The sequence below is a fragment of the Peromyscus leucopus genome, chromosome X (assembly GCF_004664715.2).
Source record: "Peromyscus leucopus breed LL Stock chromosome X, UCI_PerLeu_2.1, whole genome shotgun sequence".
In the NCBI taxonomy this organism is placed as follows: Eukaryota; Metazoa; Chordata; class Mammalia; order Rodentia; family Cricetidae; genus Peromyscus; species Peromyscus leucopus.
The window spans coordinates 33419137-33439645 of NC_051083.1; the positions used below are offsets into that span (position 1 = coordinate 33419137).

Consider the following 20509-nt stretch of genomic DNA (forward strand, 5'->3'; position numbering starts at 1 on the left):
CATCCACTTTGCATTCTGAGTAAACACACTAGGAGAGCTGAGTCACCATCCATAGTCATAGTGCAAAGGTCACCTAGCTGAATGCAGATTTCTCTTTAAAGCATCCTGGCCTGCCTTTCAGAGTACGGAGTGCTTGCAGATCTAGGTAGGTGCCATAGGGAGTGGCAGCTACAATTGGCTCTTGAGCTTCTGCCATAGGCAGCAATTCCTGTACAGTAGAGCACGGTTATGCATTCACTGGTGCATGCATTCACTGTTGCATGCATTCACTGTCTTGCTGACCTCTAGACACAACACCCAGAGATGGATTGCATAATCACCCTAGTTTTTCACAGAGGAGGAAACTGAGGCACCGGGAGACTACGTCTAATCAGAGGTGCTGTCTACTGGCGGATCCTCTGAAGACAGGATGGCAGGCGGGACTCAGGCAGTAGGTGAAATTAGGGCCCAGATCAGAAACTCAATGCTTACAACAGTGCCAAAGGTATCTAGGGTGACTTGTCTGTATTACATCTGAGACCCTGATTAAGAGGTTTGGCTGTTTCTAAAACACTATCGACCTTTCTTTTGGCCTTCAAGTGGGCCATTTGAGAGAAGCTTACTAGGCTGCTGTCCCAAGACTTGAATGCTAGGCAACTTGGGGAAATGGTCTCAGCAGAGCTCTAGGCACAGAGCCAGGATTCCCTGATCTCGGTGTGTATTAGAGGCCTGCAAAAGCTGGACATGTTGGGGTCAAAAGCCAATGACAGGACACCGTGTGTGCTCTTGGCAGCTCATTTGCTAACATGACTGCTGGATTTAGGGTGTAGGGTGTGTGGTGTATGTGTACCATGTACGAAACCAACTCTGCCTCCCTCTCTTTTCCAATACCCCAAGGAATACCAGGAAAACACTTCACTGGACTGGGGCACTTATTCCAGGGCCTCCTCAGAACCAGCCTTCTTGTCCTAGGACTATTCCTGCCCATCCCCACTTCCTCTACCCCTTAAGGTACGTGCTCCTGGCTAACCTTCTGGAATGTTCCTTATGGCCACCTCGGTCAGGGAGGGCCTCCTTTCTTTCATTGAGTGCCTCACATTTCTTTCTTGCTTTCTTTTCTTTGATTATGCCTTTTTTTTGGGGGGGAGTGGGGTGCATCCAATTTAAAACTTAGCCCAGCATATCTATTTAAAGTGCATGGGAAGCAGCCTTTGAGCCAATTGCAGAAGTTCAAAGTCTATAACTCATGCCTCCTGACTTGAAGGCCACACAGATGCTTAGAGACACCAGAGGTCTGAAGTCCATCAGACAAGAGGAAAACCTCTTGAAAGGGCAGAAGCTTACAGGGGCCCAGGGTTAGTTCCCAGACACTGTCTCCTTTGTTGCCTTGTCTCCAACAGCAGGCCCACTGAGGGGCACAGACCAGGCATTCCGTATGTACGCATGCACGTGTGGACACGTATGGCTATGTTTGCTTGGAAAGGTTATAAGGAGCACTGGGGTCTGAGCAGGAAAGATGGGTGAAGCATGGAGGAAGGACTCCAGCCTCTTCTCCACTTTCATCTACTCACAGCCATTTCCGGCTGCCAGTATCTTACCCAACACAGCCGCCAAGCCGGAGCCACTGCCCCTGGAAACTGGGCATCTCATACCCTGTGCAAGGTCAGCCACTCTGGGCACTTGCCCCTTCCTGACCTTCTCACAGACATGCTCCCTCCCAGTGGCGTGTAAAGCAGTCCTCTCCTCCCTTCTATCTCCAGCTAGCCTCGTTGTTCCAACTCCCTTCCAAGCTAGTCTCCCAGGGAAGTATTTATGTCAGGCCTCTGCTCAAAACTTCCCTGTGACTTGAGACAAAAAGTAAAGTGAATGCTCCCCTAGCCCTGGCTTCCTTGAACATTTTTGGGGTTCTTCTGCCTCAGGACCTTTGCACTGGTTGCTCACTCTAACACCCTTTTCCCATCCATTGCCTGGCTCAGGCCCTCACTTCCTGTAGCTCGCATCAAGCGTCGCCTCGACAGAGCTCCTCTCCAATCCTCCCCTCCCTCAGATCCCACCCTTGCACCTCTCTGCTTTATTCTTGTCCACGGCTCAGCTCAGCGCACCCCAACACATCTAATTAGTCATTCCTCCTTTGCCTGGGGGAGGGAGAGGGAGGGGCTGGGGTTGGCTCTCCCCCCTTTGGTTACACTGCAGGAGACGGAGATGGCCTGGCCTCGCCCGGCTGTCCTGTCTGTAGAGCACGGTGCTTCGACAGATGTTAAGCAGCTGTGGCTCCAGGGTCCCCATCTTGTGGCAGGTGCTTTAGTAATCCTGTCGCAGGGGCTTGCACCTGTCCTCACACAGGGAGGGGGTTGGAGGAAGCAGCGCGTGATACCGTGCAAACTCTTCCCAGTAGTGCCAGTGGTTCCCTTACCTTCCTGCACTGCTGAGCAAACATGGCTGCCCTGGCATGCGCCCAGGAGTGGGATGCCTGGCATTGAATGACAGAGGATGTAGGCCGTGCGCCACCCCCAGAAACCTGTGCATCTTCTTGGCCTAGCAGCTACCAGAATGCCTTGCAGCATCTGCTCCCGCCTCTTCTGTTGTCAAGGCTCACACCTTGCCGTCCGAGCAATGTTTGCGCTGACAAGCCGGCACTGATACAGTGCCCAGGCAAGACTCCCTCTGACCCCTCATTTGACCCCTCTCCTACTGGTGACTAGTTTGTGTCCTTACTAGACGTGGGGCCTCCGAACCCCAGCCCGTCTTATCTTGGCACCAGCATACATGTGTGCTGACAGGACCAAGCTGATGGCCAGCTGGTGCCACCCTCCCGCTATGTGCACTCAGTAGAGCAGGTCTTCCAGGAGTCCCAGACCCTGGGCAGGAAAGGGAGGGACTCGGGCCACAAGAGCCCAATTCTTCTGGGTCACAGGGTCCGCTCAGTGTAGCTACTTCAACTCCCGCACAGAGAGGGCTTCTCTGATACCTACCGGGTCCGCTCCAAACCTCTCAGCCAGCCTGCACTGGAGCCCAGCGGCTCGTGCTTAATGAGGGAAGAAATGCAGAGGAGCTCGTGCCTGCCTCTCCAGACAAGGAGAGGGAGCTGGAGGAGGAGGAAGCCTCCTCTAGTTAGCTGTGCCTCCCTCTAGCCAAGGGGAGGGCCTCCCATGCTCACCAGAACGCAGGAGCAGGCCCTGGTGACAGCTGGGGGAAATTATTCACACTGTCAGGAGAGAGGCTTATACCAGGATTCTGTTCCAATTCTTTATTTTTAAATCCCCCAGCTGGCTAGTGGCTTAGAAGGAAAGATGTGACAATCATTTGCATCTTGTTCCAGATGGGCTGTCACTCAGGGTCCAGAGAGCCTAATGGGGCTGGGCTTGTGGTCACGAAGAATGTGTGGTCCATCAGCAACTCCCGCAAGCTTTGCTGGACTGATTTATGACAGCTCACTGGAAGCTGAGGGCTGTGTGGTGGTGGTGGTGGGGAGGCTGTCCCTGGATACCAGTGGCCATCTAACAACCATGGCTTGGCAGTTGTACTTCCAAGGAGAACATACAAACAACTGTCCTGTTTCCAGCCAGGGGGGACGTTCCCGTGTGTTCTCTTCACTCTCCACACAACTTCCACAGCCAGTTTTCCGGCTCAGACACGGGGGGGGGGGGGTCCTTTTCTGGACAAAGAACAAAAACTAGACTCCTGGCTGGAATCCTATTTGTTTAGGGTGGCTGGCCCAACCCTATTCATTATCCCCACACTGTGAGGTTGAGGCCGCCTCAACTGTATAGAGGCAGAAGACCAGCTAATGGCTTCTTCCACCAGCTGACACTGCATTCCTGCCCAAGGCCTTGTACTGGCAGCCTGTGGCTGTTTGCAGTCCATGCTGATGACAGGTGGCAGTCCCTACATTCAGTTTCCAGAAGGGCAGAGGTGGCCCATCTGGCCTTGGTGGCAGTATCCTGCATCAGGGGCATCTGGGAGCCTGGGAGCAAGCTGGAGATTTGGTTCTGGTGATATGGGACTTAGTCAATCTTCTTTATGGAATATCTTTCGCATTTACTGAGCTAGGGTGTGATTCTGTTATTTGCAAGTCAGAACTGAGACATTTGGCCAAAAGTGACACTATGGCCATGAGAGCCAAGAGTCAATTACTGACTGGTATTTCTCCTTGGCAAGTCCATCCTGAATGTGTAGCTGGGCTGATCCTTCTGAATAGGAGATGTGGGTGGCTCTGGGCTCAGCAGGTAAGGGTGATTGCTATGCAAGAAGAACCTGAGTTTAAACCCCCAAACTCATAAACAGGTCAGGTGCAGCCACACATGTACCTCTAGCTCCAGCATCCTGTGTGTGCTTGGATGCATGCACACACAAGCGGGGTGTGTGGGAGAGTAGAGACTGGAGGCTTGCTAGCTTTCAGCTTATCTCCAGATCAAGTGAGACCCTGATTTAAGAGGATGATGTGGAGAGCGACAGAGGATACACAATGTCTTCCTCTAGTCTCTAAATGTGCACAATTACACACATTGACACCACACACACACACACACACACACACACACACACACACACACACACACACGAGCTATGGAAACAGTTCTTTATCCCTTGTGCCCAATGAAGATGCAGCATGGTCAACCTGAAGCCGTCCGCACCTCACCTCCACTAGCTGGAAGCGGAAGGCTTCGGCAGCCACCAGATTTAGAACTGAGATGTGAATGTCAACAGATCAGCATGAAGAACTCTCGGATAAGCAGCCTGGTCAATGTGCCTTCCTCTGAGGGTTTCAGAAATGAGTGGGCTGCTCGTTATCTGCCACTGTGCATGGCCAAGTCTCTATGTGCTTAGTTAGCGATGCCTGGCCATGGAAGGCATGCTGCACATGCCTTCAGATTCGTTTGTTCATTTCTCAGACCAGTTATGGACTGCAGTAAGGCAAGGGGAAAGTCACACACGTTCAGAGCTCACTGTCTCTACTGAGTGCAGTCTCTCTAAGAAGGCATTATAGTCCCTTCAAAATACACACACATATCTTCTCTTGAAAGATAGTTTTCTGATGGAATTTTCCCTACCATCAATCAGACACACAGCCTAAGATTGGAAGCTAATCTTAGTAACTGCTCTTCTCATTCCTCTGAGAATTCTCTCAGTAACTCAAGGTTATGGCTTTTCCTAATTGGCTTTCTGATGGAGAGAGACAAGGGGGACTGGGCTCGGTGAGGGCAAAGTGCTGCTTTTTTCTTCACCAGCAGAACTATCAATGGCCAATACTGGAGAACAGACGGCATTCTGGGAAGACGACGTTCTTCCATCCTGCAAAGTACAGAGGTGCACGTGGCAGATGGCAGGGACTTCAAAAGCTGGAGTCACCTTGAGAGAGAATGGCACCCAGGGAGAGATGAGAGACTGTTGTCCCCTTTGACAAGAAGGAAGCAGAGAAGCCAAAGGTGACTTGTTGGACTTGTGCCCAAGTCAACAGGATGGAGAGATGACTCCGCTGTAGTTTATGGAAAGAGGCCAAGGCTCCTGTCATCTTGTCCAGAAACCAATGGCATCAATCAACTGGCCAAGTGTTTCTTTACCGCTTGACTGGTGGGCTCTCCATTTTGTTCTCCAAGAAATATTTGCATTCTTGCTATCTGGGCAGCTGACGCCTGCCAACCACTTTCCTATGGCTGAGGCTGAGAAGGAGGGCAGACTAACCTGGACATGACACAGTGTCCCTTCGCTTCAGATGGCTTGGTGTTGTCCTAGGGAATATCTGGTCACCTAACTGCCAAAGGAAGCTTCTGTACCAGTCAGGAGGTCTCCTACTCCTTTTGGCAGATGGGTAAACTAAGGCACACAAAGGTTAACTCCCTTTACCCAAGATCAAGTCCTGGTGTCAGTGCCAGGATAGCAAAGCTTACCTTTGGCAAAACCGGGGCAAGCAGAGCAGAGGGCAGCCTGCCGCCTTTCAACTGGCTCTGTTAAATATGAAGTTAACCCCTGCATTCACTGACCTGTCCTCTAGGGCCACATTCTAGTCCCCTGCAAAGGTCAAAAACTGGCGTTTCAGCTTTGGGAGGGAAGACGGGAAAGAGGTTCCCTGCCATGTCTCTGGGAGCGGGGGCACAGCCAGCCAAGACGGAGGCCACAGGGGCTAGGAGACCTTCTCCCCACCAGCACCTCCAGGCAAGGCTGATGTCAGGATGGGGCTGTCATCGTCCCCGCAAACATCTGTCCCTCTTGGCCATGGCCTCGGCTGCTCACTAAAGGGATCGTCTCGGAAGCCTGCTCTCCTCCTTTGAAGCTGGCAGCTCGCTGCCTGTGGAAATGCAGTCCTATTTCGGGACTGCACAGGGGAGAGATTTCAGAGAGTGCCTGCGAGGCTGCAGTGAACGGCTCATTGTGGCTCATCTTGAGCCCAACCCAGCAGCTGCCACTTCTCACGTCACAGCCAGGGCACTGGCAGGCTAAGAGTGTGTGGAATTAGCACCGGGCCCAGTCTGAGGGGCTCTGCTTCTAGAACTTCTCCCGTGCCTTTCAAGCCTTGTTCCTGTCTCACCGTGTGTTTGAAATTACCTACCAGGGAACCTGTCAGTGGACCACGTGACTCTGACCCTGGTTTATGTTGAAGATCCAAGAGGGCAGGAGAGATGGCTCAGCAGGTCCTTGCTGCTCTTCCAAGGACCTGAGTTTGGGGCCCAGTACCCATATCAGGGTGGTTCACAAATGCCCGTAGCTCCAGCTCTTGGGGGATCTGATGTTCTCTTCTGGTCTCTGCAGGGACTCCCACGCAGGCGGCACACACTCACACGGACACACACAGGTAAAGACAGTTTTTAGAAATGCCTAGAAATGGTAGGGAATAGCAGGGCACCCTGCCACCTTCTGTTTTGAGAATCAAGTGAAGTCAGCCCCAAATCTCCACCCTGAGGGATACTGTTCACCTCTGAACACCAAGACCCTTCTCCACACAGACTCTGAGAAGATGGTAAAGCAGCCTTGTTTCCACTTCAGAGGTGAAGAGTCACTGTGAACCAGAACCTCTCACAACTAGATGGGAATGTAGCATCTGGCCACTAGGTGACTTTGTCCTTCAGGCCTGATTATTCACAGAAACTACTCTTTCAGTTATTTATCCCTGTCCCAACATGGGGAAGGCAAGGTTTAAAAAGAACCTCCATTCACCAAGACAATGGCAAAAGATTCACCAGACTTTGCCAGGACTCAGCCTTCTCTGCCATAGTGTACCAACCCTGCCCATCTGAGAGTGTTTCTGTAAAAACATGGTCTGGGTTCCCAGGCTATTTTTAAGGGAGCATTGTTTCTGCAGGAACACACCACTGATTTCCATGGCAAATGCTGACTCATGCTTTGAGCATGCACGGTGGTGATCTCAGGGGGACCAGGGACATAGGCCTTTCTTTCCACGGGACCCCCTCCTAAGACAGTCTGGCTATCTGAAGAGTCAGGGCCTCACCTTCCCTTTGTTGTTGTTTTTTTCTGGATTCTGGAAGCTAAGGAATTTTTCTAAGGTGAGAGGAGACGCCTGTGGACAGTCAGGACAAGATCCTCTGAAGACTATGAGCCAATATTAACTAGGGCCAATTTAGTTCATGTGGGCAATGAAGACTTCTATGACCTCAACAGAGTGGGGGTTAGGAGAGATTTCCAGAGAGACCGAATTACTCTGTCAGGTGAACAGTTCGGTCCTCAGACAGACTGCACTCTGTTGGGCTGTACCCCTGTCCAGCTCTGCTTGTCTAGCTATTGTCGCTGGAGGGATCTTTCCACCTCAACATGTATCACTAGCTCATCGGACCTATTTCTGTAACTCTTGGTGAGAGCCAATTTAAGCTGGCTTCTCAGTTCACTCTGCACTCAGAAGAGACCAATTTCCAGTTCCTTTTCCGAGTCCAGGAGCCCAGCTGCTGTGACAAACGTTCCAGTGAAATGAACCTAGAAAATGATCCCAGGCTGCTTCTCAGGGGAGCAGGGATTCATCAGCTTTATCTGTGGCTTAAACACACATTGCTTCCGGCTTGAGTACTGTCATCTCCTCCCCGGGAAGCTTTCTGGTGGGGATCAGAACAGGGGACCCAGGGGGAAGGCAGAAGAGACTTCCCAATGAGGCTATGGGACCGAGTGCAGATTCAGAGGGTGGTCGTGTTTATGGGTAAGGCCCTATTGCATCTGGCAGCCTGAACTGGGCAGCAGTTCCTGCAAATGGGAAGCCACTGCTTTTGTTAGGTAGGTCATTGTACCATAGGCGCCACTAGGAGCGCTGTCATAAAACAAGTGACAAATTCCTGTGGCTTGGTCTTTTTCCAGGATGTCTGTGGCTCCAAATGATACCTGCAGCCAGAAAAAGCAGGGGAGAAAAAAAATGAGTGGAATCTATCTTTTTGCTTCATAAACCTCTCTGCATGTCGGAGATGATCTGCTGGACTACAGACGGGTGGGGCTGGGAGCTGGAGGGTAGGCCTCAGGGCAGGAAGCCAGTGCCACGAGGCAGGGATCTCGTGTTGGCAATGGGGCAGAACGCATGGTAATGTTCTGCCTCTGCTGGGAACGCTGTGTTCTCAGAGTCCTCCTTTGGGTGCTGCTCGGCACCGATTCTTCGAGAGGACAGCTCCTTTGTCTGACTCAGTTTTGTATACAGGGCACACAGTTTAGCAAGAGGCAGGTATGGAGCAAGTGGCAGGGTCTGGAGTAAAACCTACACCGACATAGACCAGATTCCCCAAGGGTTGTCAGATTTTCCAAGTGGCCACTTTGCCATTTCCTAACCAAATGGTTGACATTTGTTCACCATCTGGGATGACATTTTCCTGGTCTGAGTACATGCCTTCCTATTGGACCCCATCTCCAGCACCAACAGGGATAAATGGCAACCAAACTGACTGTCCTGCTTTGGCAGTGGGGTGAGTGGGCGGCCTAGTCATACCCACCTGGTCCTGAAGAAACAGCTGATTGGCCAGCTGCACAATCTGGTCCACGTGGATGATGCCTCCGATATTGTCCATCTCCGTATCTGAGAGCAGGGTCAGTACCATGATGGCTTCCACCAGCAGCTGCCGATACTCGGGCTGGGACACGCGGTTGAGCACTGACTCCACGTGGTCAGCAAACTTGATCTCACACGGGGTCATCTGCCAGAGGGATCAGGTTTCCAGCATGGGATGTGGGACAGACAGAGCCCTATAAGCAATACTGCCTGCCCCTAGTGCTGTTGGGACTCAGTTCAAAAGCTACCTTCCTTCTAGACACTGCCTTGACTCTGGAGCAGGAGCCCTCTGGGGCAGAGGCTGACTGCTTTTCCCCCCAAGAGCCAGCTGGCATTGTTCTAGTTCCTTTTGTCTACCCACTGGACTGACTTCTAGGGAGCAGGGACCATTTCCTGTAGAAAGAATCTCCTACAAAGAAGAGAAATTCTCTGTGGCATAAAGCCTGGTACCTTGGTCAGGGTAAAAAAAAAACCAACCAAAACGAATCTATTTTTAAAGGAATGGCTGGAGGTGCCAGGTGTGGTGCCTCCTGCTTGGAAGGCTAAAGCTACCCCACAATGCATGGAGGGCAAATAGAGCACAGGGCAGAATGCGTGTGTGAGAAGCGGCCCCTGCGTGGGTCGAGCGTGTGGGGGATGGAGTCTGCATGGAGTTCGAAGGGCCCAAATAGTCTATAAATGGTATTTCTGAGGGGAATGAGAGAGAAAAGGGGACAAGAAAGGGAAGGAGCTTCACACACTTTGAGGGTGAGGTGGTTAAGGTGACCTACAGATGGCCTGTCTACACAGAACAAACTTGCGAGGCACAGGAGAATCAGCCATGTCAGCCTACCTCTTGAGTTGTTGAAGACGGGAGGACATAACCATCGATGGACAGACCATGGCACTGGAAGCAGAACACAGATATTTCGGTCAAATTCCAGACCACCACAAGTGTGTGCTTGCTCACACACTCACGCGTGTGTGCGCACACACACACACACACACACACACACACACACACACACACACACACACACACACACAGACATACAACTTTCCTTGCCCTGGAAATCTGCACAAGGGCTGGAACATGCCAGACTGTCGGTTATTTTTAGAGTGTTGTTCTCACTGCCCACAGGCTGTGTTTTCGATGGCACAATTCTAGGGAAACCAGCAGGCATCTTTCAGATCAGTGCAGGAACAATGTCCTAGGGAGCTGCTGCGTCCTCCTCCCAAGAGGCTCTATGTGGCACTTGGCAACTGGGCCCGGGTGCCTGCCAGGCCCCCTTTGGTGCCATAATGACGGGAGATGTTCGTGGCTCCCATTGGTGAAGTTATGCTCCTGCGCCTTTGCAGCCATCTATTTTCGAGACTTCTATAATAAGCACCAATCACAAAAGGCTGGAGCACATGCACATACACGCACACCCATGTATATAAATACCAATGGGGCGCAATGCAAAATGCTGCTTTTTCATAATAAAAGCATCTTGGTATTGGGCCAACAGAAGGCTGGTTGGAAGGGTATGGTGCCCCAGGAAGACTGAGGAGATTTTCGAGGAATAGATGGGCCTTGTCTAACTGGCCATTTTTTACCCTCCAGTTGGCAACAGCTGCCCTACCTTCATGCTGGCCTGAGGGCTCCCCACAAAAATCTAGAAGGGTGAATGTGAGGCCTCTGCAGGCTCTGCCCTCCTAGCCAGCTTGGCAGCTGTCTTGAGCAAGGCCTCGGTCATAGCCGAGCACAGTCACTGAAGCCCTGTGATTGGCCCTGGGCACCTGCTGCAGAAAGAAGACAGTGGGCTGTGACTTCACAAAGGAGCCGAGTGTGTTCTCATTTGGGATTTTAGCAGTTCGCTCCTCTCCTACTGTGAAACGAGCTAAAAAGGCACGGTTCGGAGAAAAAAGAAATTTGTCTTGCTTTGCAAAGCTTTTAAATGAGGCATGCTGTCCCTCCACGGGGGAGGCAGGACAAGCTCTGTTGAGGCCTGGGGGGGGGTATGAATGTGGGAGAAGACCGATTGTGGGGTGTAGGGGACAAAGTGGCTACCCCCACTTCAGCGGCAGGTGTTTAAGACAGGCAGGCCCCCCCTGCATTCAGGTGTGTGTGTGGCACAGTGTGGTCTGGGATGTGTCACTTCGTGTCGGTGTCACACTACAAACGGATGCGATTTGCACAGCCCTGTCTCGCTGTCACAGGAGCAGGGGGCAGCTGGCTGAGGGCTGGGGGCCCTGGGGACCCTCCTGTCCAGCCATGGAAACGGGTAACCCAGAGCAGGAAGGAGAGTGTGCCTTGAGGGCTCATGGCTCCTGGGGTGAGGCTACAATCTTTTCTCAGTACCCCCAAGGCCGAGCAGGAAGCAGGGGCTCCATCACATTGTTGAGTGATATCGGTGCCACATGCCGCGTTTCAGCCTCAAGCCAGATCCAGAGGTAATGCTGCAGGTCCTCTGGGGCACTGATGTTTGTTCCAAGTCTTCCCTGCCCTGTCTGGTTTGTGTGTGTGTGTGTGTGTGTGTGTGTGTGTGTGTGTGTGTGTGTGTGTGTGTCTATCTTTAGTTTTCTAGGATCCTAAACTATTCAGAGTTGGTTGTACACAAGCAGGGCTGCTATTTTGTCGTGCCATTTGACGATGTCTAAAGCTACTTGTGGGCCATGTCCGGGAGGGGAGACGCCACCGGCGATCAGTCGGTAGACACTGCTTCCTCTAAGACAGTGCACAAGACGGCACCGGCACCGTAGTACAGTTACCTAGTGTTAGATGCTAGCGTGCCACGGACAGAGACCTTGCTCCAGGCTGAGCCAATCAAGGCTGGGGCTGCACGTTCTGGAGCCCTCAGCTTCTCACTACCTGGCACCTTGCCCTGGCTTCCTGGAGGCAGGCAGAGTCCGTCTCCTCAGCACACGGCTCACCTTCTGAAGGATGTTCCACACTCTCTGGTAGAAGCCTACGGGGACCCTGTTGATGGCCCCGTCCAGCCTTCTCCTGCGCAGCCACTGGCCCTGCTGCTCGCCCCATCCCATGTGCTGTCCTCCGGAGTCTGTAGATGACGTGCCCGTTGGGGAGGATGGGGTACTGGACCTCTGCAAGACAGATACCCATTTGGCCTTCAGAAGCAGGTGCCCACAGGGAAAAACTGGCCACCTTGAAGGCCAGCTCAGCAAACGAGTCAAAATCTTCCTCCACATGTCACCCAGCCAGGGGCACAGAGCTCCGGAACTCTAATTTGTCGGCTACTTGATGTTGGATATAGGTTTTCATGCTGTTTTGGTAGCTTACTTCTTCCCAGGATAACGCCAGGGGTGGGGGTGGGGCCCTGAGCTCACAGGACAGAGGCCAAAGAGATCCAGCTATGGGCTCTGCCATCAGGCTGCCATGGCCAAGCTCAAGAGCATCTGTGATACCACTGGGCCGAGGCTGCCCGTGCCCTATGCTAGCTAGCATCACCAGTCCATCTACACGACCGGGACATAATCCCCCTGGAGGGAGCTGTCTGCTGCCACTCACTTGGTGAAGACACAACCCCCCCCCCCCGAGTCCCTGTTGCTCAGGGAGAAACAGTCACCCAAAAGGCCACTCCCTCAGAGGTCACTGGCCAGGCATGCAAAGCTGATTGAAGGGAAGCAAGCCACAAGAGTACTTGGAGAGGTGGTCTCCGAGAAGATGAGCTGGACCGGAAGGATAGACGACCTGGGGTAGGGGCAAATGCCCACGGGCCTGATTTCCTTCAGCAGTGCCACGGAGAAGTGACCATCACCTCCCCATGGGACAAACAGCACAGAGAATGGCATATATACACACACAGGGAGAAGGGACCAGGAGCGAAGACAGAAAGTCAACTAGGGACCCTAGCCTAGCAGTGGGGCTCTCCCCCTGCCTTTCAATCCTCATTCCTACTGTCCTGCTCTTGGTCCTGAGTTTTCTTCTACGGTGGCCTTCAGCTTAGACCTGCTGACCAGGGTTAGAGGATGACATCTTCCCATTTCCTTGTGAGAGGCTAGGCTTCTCTGGACTCCACAAGGCAAGTGCTGGAGGAGGGCTGCTGACCACTGGGGGCAGGATGGACAGACTTCCGCCAGGCAGCGATCAGGTGTGGAAGCTCCCACCGACCCGCCCTTGGAGGGATTCTCCCGGTTGGGATGAGGCTAGCACACATCTTCACGTGCATTTTTGTTTGGACTGTTTGGCACTTCTGTTTCTCAACTTGCAACCTCAAATTTAAAGGTTTAAAAATAAAATCCAAATATTAAGCACACTAGCAGGGCAGGAGGTGGGATTCTTCTCTCAGAACTCATGTTGACTTCAACAGATCTTATTTTGAAAAGGCAGTTAGTTAGGCTGGGTTATTCTGCCGGGCTCCGTACTGCCATTTAAATAAGGCAACAATTAGCTACAAATAAAAGTAATTACAGCCACACTCATCAATGACTCAGCTGATTTTCTCCTTCTGGTTTTGGGAGGCAGCTTCAGACTCGCCTCTGCAATTAGAACATTTCCTGGGCCTCCACTGGAGCGAGGGCCGCGTGCTCAGCTGGGGCAGGAGAGGAGAAAGTGCTGCCTAGCCTGGGGGCAGCGGCTCAACACTCAACCAAGAGGCAGGAGGCCTGGGAGGTGGGCCGGGGCTGGAGTGCCTGCTGAGCACGCTCGATCCCAGTTCATCCTCAACACTGCAAAACAAACAAGGAACGGCCTTGGAAGCAGTGTTCGGAAGACTCTAGAAACTCCGGGGCGTTGGTAAGGTGAGCCCACCTCACCCACACTCTATTGAGGAGTTTTACAAGCTAAGATCTGAGAGCATGAGATGGAAAACAAAGTTCAGTTCAAGAATATATAAACTTTTCTAGAATGTTTTTAAACTTCTAGTTGAAGGTACCCTCAGCATCACCTGAAAACCTTTAACCCAGTGGTCCTCAGCCTTCCTAACGCTGCCATGATTTTCACTGCTCCTGTTAGGAATCATAATGTAAATATTTGATAAGCAGGTCTGCTATCTGATATGCTACCCCTGTGAAAGGATCGTTTGACGCCCCCCCCCCAAGAATTTGTGACACACAGGTTGAGAATCACTGCCCTTAACCTTTACTCAAACCTTCAGAAGTCAGGGCTGAAGGTTGTAGCAAAGCTTAGTGCTGGAATGTTTGCTCAGAATGTGTGAGGGCCTCAGTTCCATGTCCAAAACTGCATGTGAACTTATGCATGCATGCATGTGCATGTACACACACACACACACACACACACACACACACACACACACCCTTAAACATAAGTGGGGACGAGGTGGGAGCATGGGTAAGGCCACAAGAGAACTTGGACAGTACAGACATGGAGAAGACTGGGAGGGGGTGCGATGCCAATACAGATTTACCGCAGACTTGAAGGAATGCAAACTGTTGGACACAGCCTGGCCCACAGGAAAGAACTACAAAACAAAAAGAATAGACTCAGTCACGAGCAGTGACACCAAGAGACACCAGCACGAAAAGCACAGAGACTGAAGGCAGAGACGAAGCCTAGCGAGGTTCTCACTGAGCACCAGCGACGACAGAGGCACACCCATGTTCCCCTGCCGCCCAGCTTGGCTTGAAATAGCAAGTGTTCCCAGGTCCTTCTCCTTTGTGAGGTAGGCCTAACCAAACTAGGACATGTTCCAAAGTCATGGCCATGCCGTGCTAATGTTTTCTGTTGCACTGTGAACATCCAGAGAGGTCAAAATACCCCTAACTGCCACTAACACCTGCCATCCAACAGGTATCCCATAGATCACTGTTAAATGTCCATGGGGAGCAGGCTGATGACCTTTGACCATTTACAGCTTTCCTCATCTAAGAATCTAGATGGCCCCCTTAATTTGCATACTGCTCTGTGTCTGTGGTATGCTTGCAAAAATGAGTTGACACAACACCATGACCCCTTTTAAATTTTTACCAGAGAGCATTTTCTTGACGCGAGTGGCCAAATACAAAACTGGTACTGGCTGACTGAATATGAACACAAGAGAGCAGGAAGGTAATTACTTCACCCCCATCACAGGCAAGGGCAGCACTATATGGAAGAAGCCATCCATATTCACCCACCAGGCTTTTGAGCTGTGGGTAACCAGAGGGACGGTGCCACCGAGTGGCTGACAAAGGAAGATGTTTGGAAAATCACTTCCCTAGAAGAAGCATAAATGAGAGACTCAGTAGGGTCTATGCTCTGAGAAAACCTGCAATCAGCATTATGTGCCATCATACACTTACTTTCTCTGGTCATAGAGACATGGAATCATTGGGAATAAGAATCCAAAGACAGATGTGGCAGTGTGCATCTGTAGTCCCACCTACTCAAGAAGCTGAGGCAGGAGGATCCCTTGAGCCCAGCTGCATGGAGACCCCCATCTCAAAAATAAACCTATAAGTAAAAATGTCCAATGTTTTTCTAAAGGGAAGGCGTATATCACAGGGTGATGTACACAGGGGCCTGGCATTTTTTCCTTCCAGGGTTGACTCCTCCCAGGTTGGAGGAAGGCAGTAGCACTGCCTTAATCTTTCTAGTGATGAGATTACTGACCGCATTCCCCTCTTTTAGAAGAGAAATGTTGGTGGAGGCAGAGCCTGGCCATCTCTTTCACAAAGAATCTTTCTAAAGGCTGAGCTTGAGAAATGGAATTCTTTTGATCAATACCATGCTCTAACAAAACAAGCCACCCATTTAGATGGCTTGGACTGGCCACCCTAAATGGATTTTCTAAAGGCCGAGGGGCCAAGTCCTCTTTCCTGCCTTTTCATCCTGCTCTCTGCCTCTGGGGCTGGCCTGCCTGAGCTCCTGTACCATTCCACCACGCACCCACAGCCACACTCTGTACTGGCAGCCTCATCTTCCACGTTCAAGCCAGAAAGAGCGTGCAGCTACCACAGGACAAACAAAACAAGGCACTTCACCTGCTCATCAGCACTAGCCCGCCTACTGATCGGAAAGTAAAAACACCAGAAGGTGAAAGCCTGTTTCCAGTTTAAAATGCTCTGCTGCTTCCATCACCCTCTCTGCTAAGCCAGGGCATGCTGGCCCAGCCTCAGGGGCTGGCCTTTATTACCTCATAGACCCAAGCCAGTGAGGCAGTGTGACTAGTGTATGACCAGATTTTCTCGGGGGTGGGGTGGGGGTCATGTTCATGTCTGAGCACAGTATCAGGCACACGAGGACTGAAAAGGTGTTGAGCTGCAGACCTGTGAGGGTCAGCTCAAAAGGATTTCTATTGTGAGTTAGATTAAGTTGAACAAAGGAAACAGATAACTGTGGATGGTGGTAAATACAGGTATCATGATTATTCCTGTCTATTTCCACATCCTCCTGGCCATTTCAGATGAAGGACACATCTGACAGAGAAATGGTTGTCTCTTTTGACATGATTCCACTTTTAAAAATTTATTTTTGTTGTCTGAGTATTTGCCTACATGGATTATATGTGTAGCACTTATGTGCCAGGTGCCTGCAGAGGCCAGAGGAGGGCATCAGATCCCTTAGAAATGGAGACACAGACAGCTAGCTAAAAGCTGTCATGTTGATGCTGGGAACTGAACCCAGCCCGCTCCAAGAGCAGCCAGTGCTCTTAACTTTTGATCCATCTCTCCTTCCCCATGACTCTACAGAAACAAACATGGACAAGGGATTATTCTAGTACATACAAGTAACATCACATGAAGGCTAGACACTGGTGGTCGTGAGTGCATGTAAATGGCTTCGGGGTACCTACCTGGGATACAGGGCTGTGTTCAGATCCCACGACTTCTACAGAGAGCAGGCCAAAGCTTCATGCCCTTGTCTTTCTGAAGCTTTCTGAGGTGAGCCCTGGCAGAAGAACCATTTATACCCCCCTTTTATGGCTGCCATGCTAAGGCCTTCTTACCTGCTTCATCTCACTCCTCAGTCTGGTGATACCACTCCTCTCAGTTTTGGTGACTCCAGTATGACCCACCTCATGGATGGAGATGGCAGGGCTGGATGTGGAGGAGTGAATTGGGCGCACTGGAAGGGAAACACATACATGAGGTTTTTAGGAAATCTATTGCACTGGCCTTGAGAGAGGCAACATGGATAGCATGCTTCTGAGGTCCGCATCTCTTCCCTACTTGACTTGAGAGGAAGGCCTTACCTGTCCTGGCCAGGCTAGAGCTTGTAGTGCTGAGGGTAGCACAGGCTTACCACACGAGGCCGGAAGGGCTGTGTGAGAGTGTGGTATCTTAGATAGGGTTCCCACTGCTGTGAAGAGACACCATGACCGTGGCAACTTATAAAGGAAAACATTTAACTGGGGAGGGGGTGCTTACAGTTCAGATGTTCAGTCCATTGTCATCATGGTTGGGAGCATGGTGGTGTACAGGCAGACATGGTGCTGGCTATATCTTGATCAGAAGGCAACAGGAAGTGGTTGTGACACTGAGTGAATGAAGCTTAAGTAAGAGACCTCAAAGCCTGCCCCCATAGTGACACACTTCCTCCAACAAGGCCACACCTACTTTAACAAGGCCACACCTACTTCAATAAGGCCCCACCTCTCAATGGTGCCACTCCCTATGAGCTCATGGGGGCCAATTACATTCACGCTACCACATGTGGGTACCGCGTTAGCAGCACAGAACAGAGTGGCAGAAAACTGTTGGCTGACTGAATTGGTTTTGGAAACTATTTTTTGACTTATCCAAAACACATTTTCTTTGTGGAAAACTGAGCCCACCTAAGGGAGCCAGAAGTACCATCTGTTGACATTTCCCTCATTATCCCGCCAGGTTTCCGCTATGGATACATGTTTTTACCTTATACAACATCACGTACATGTACAAAGATGAGCTTTATATTCTACACATGACATATCCATACATAATATGTAAACAAGTTTGGTTGTTTCTGCACTTAATATTTTATGAGTGTTTTCCCACAGCTTTACATTTGCTCACGTGTCTAATGACTGCACGACATCTGACCTCAGAATGAGTAACACACCCAATTCTATTGGTGATTTTCTGAACGGTTCATCTTGACTAATGTGTACAATCCCTATTGACCTTGCCAAGCTCTGTAATGCCAGCTGTCCCTGGTAAAAGGACACAAGTGCCGCATACTCGATTCAGGGGCTTAGAACTGGGGTGCCTGTCGCTGTGGGCCAGCTGCTGAGGGAGCTTTGTCAGGCCTTGTCTGGGCTTGGGTGCAGATGCACAGGGTGTCGCAGCATCCAGGACTGACAGAACTCGGGGCCTTTGGGAGGAAGCAGGGGTTGAGCTGGCTAGAGAGCTCAGGGGTGAGGTTGACAGTTGCCAAAGCCAGACACGTGCGTGGCGTTGCTCTGGAACAGGGGCAAGGCGGCTCTTCCCACTGCACCAGGCCACACCTCTTTCCATCATATACTATCAGCTTCAGGACTAATCCCTTATGATTATTCTAAAAGGTAAATGTGATCAATCCTCCCGGGTCTACATCTGTCTTCAGGATAAAGCGTACACAAGCTTTTTGGTGCTGCAGGAAGCCCCCTGTTCCTTTTGTCGGCCCAATGCCAAGGTCACTTTCTATAGAGCCTTGCTGAAGCCAGGAAGCTGGAGGGCAGCTGAAGGGAGGAAGCCCCCAAGGAGACCCAACAATGGGTCTAGAGGAAGGAGTGGCGTCCAAGAAATGGAAAACAGAAGCCAAACGTGGTGTGGGAAGCTCCGCTGGACTTGAGGGAATGTTTGCTGGAAATAGTATTTTAAGATTTAGTCAGAATTGTAGCTTCTTAGCTTATAAAAACTGAACGGTTATGTGGTAGTTTGAATGTAACTGGCCCCCATGAGCTCACCGGGAGCGGCACTATTAGGTGTGGCTTTGTTGAAGTAAGTGTGGCCTTGTTGGGGGAAGTGTGTCACTGTGTGGGCAGGCTTTGAGATTTCCTATGCTTAAGCTTCACTCAGTGTCTGAGTCCACTTCCTGTTGCCTTCTGATCAAGATTTGGCCGGCACCATGTCTGCCTGCACGCCACCATGCTCTCTGCCATGATGATAATGGACTGAACCTCTGAACTGTAAGCAGCCCCCTCAATTAAATGTTTTCCTTTATAAGAGTTGTTGTGGTCACGGTGTCTCCTCACAGCAATAGAAACCCTAAGACATGTTACGAGACAATGAAGAAATGCTATGTTTGAAAAAGATATGTCTTCTGTCCTTACTCATGATGAGACATGTCACGGCATTCAAATGACATTCCTCAGTTCTTGGTTTTGTAAGCATCTATATAGCTTTACATTTAATGACAATTACCTGTCAAGCCATGCGCACTATTATGATGAGCAGAACATATTAAATATTTATCTTTTCCATTTACATTTCAAGGATTGTGTAGTTGAAGTAACTGTAAATTACTTTTGGGTATGGATTTCAAGCACTCCCCCTCAGAAAGGAGAAAACCGAAAATAGACAGCTGATTGCCCCATGCGGTGGCTTTGTCTGAGGCTGGCACCCACTCAGGAAAAATACAAAGTACCCAGTGTCCTTCTTATTAAATAAAAAGAATGATAGCCCACAGTGTATTTCTTTGGCTTGATGAAATAAATTCACTGATGTGTCTGCGAATCATTTAGCTTTTTTATGAGGAGGAGAAATGATAATTGCTTCAATTATAATTAGGGAACATTTGGGAACAAGAAGCACACCAGGACTTGGGTGATTAGATTTCTTAGCACTGCAAGCAGATTTCCAAGATGGAGAAAAACGAAATGAGTAATGCTGAGATGAAGGGAATGAACTGACCCCCACAGGTCACAGAGCATATTTCTTCCTACTCTCCACTCTCCGGAAGGTGACATTGGGCCTGGCTACAAATGCTTTGAGGCAAACCAAAGGCCAGGCCACGAGGGGCTTTGTAAGGGCAGACCTGTGATCCTGACCCTTAGGGTCACCTCCCCTCATGACACTTAGGAGATGCAAGGTACGAAGGTGTACAGTTCATTCAGCCCACCCACCACTATAACCTACCAAGAAATGCAACCCTTTGAGGGTGCTCCCTGTCCCTAAAAACGGGAACCTAGAGCCCATGCTCCAGTTCCTCCTACTGGAAGAGAACGTGCACAATCCCTTCCTCATCGGGGGCCCATTGATGCTTGTGCTGGTCTGCACTTGGGTTCCCTATGAAGTCCTCACCGCTTCTCTCCACACCGAACTCCTTCCCACTCAGAATATGATGCAGGAGGTTCTTCATGTCGAAGGGACTGAGGTTCATCAAACTCTCTGAAGCTTCTTCTCCTACAAGCAAACATCTTATAAGAGGCCTAGGCATGGGCTGGTGGGTGGTTCGGGGTGGGAGAGGATAATATAGAAGGCGGTGGCAGGTTTCCTTGCTCAGGACTCTTTCACTGGTGCCACAGGCCTGAAAGGCACTGGTCCTTGGGAAATGCAAACACCTCTGTTTAGGACAGCACGGATGCAGTTAATTTCCAGACACAGAATTTTTCGCATTGCACTGATCCCTGATGTTGGGATGTGTTTTGCAAATGATGTTTACATTTCTTTCTCTCAGTGAAGATGTTATTAAGTGGAGGGTGACATCTTACAGGGAGGCTATCACTGTAGCTTGCC

At 50.7% G+C, this 20509-nt stretch overlaps 1 protein-coding gene across 4 annotated transcripts in view; it reads right to left on the reverse strand.

Annotated features, from left to right (window-relative positions):
- Positions 1-3211: 3211 nt before the first annotated feature.
- Positions 3212-20509, reverse strand: part of Phka2 (phosphorylase kinase regulatory subunit alpha 2) — an 87805-nt gene continuing 70507 nt past the window's right edge. For 3 of the 4 annotated variants that reach the window (XM_028873257.2, XM_037199436.1, XM_028873258.2), the window contains 7 exons: positions 20075-20176; positions 16819-16937; positions 14299-14352; positions 11846-12016; positions 9783-9836; positions 8895-9095; positions 3212-8298 (listed from right to left, as the gene is read on the reverse strand). In XM_028873257.2, the coding sequence (XP_028729090.1) occupies positions 8128-8298; positions 8895-9095; positions 9783-9836; positions 11846-12016; positions 14299-14352; positions 16819-16937; positions 20075-20176 (872 nt within the window). In that variant the 3' untranslated portion in view covers positions 3212-8127. The remainder of the gene's footprint in view (positions 8299-8894; positions 9096-9782; positions 9837-11845; positions 12017-14298; positions 14353-16818; positions 16938-20074; positions 20177-20509) is intronic. The other variant, XM_028873259.2, reaches the window with a different exon arrangement.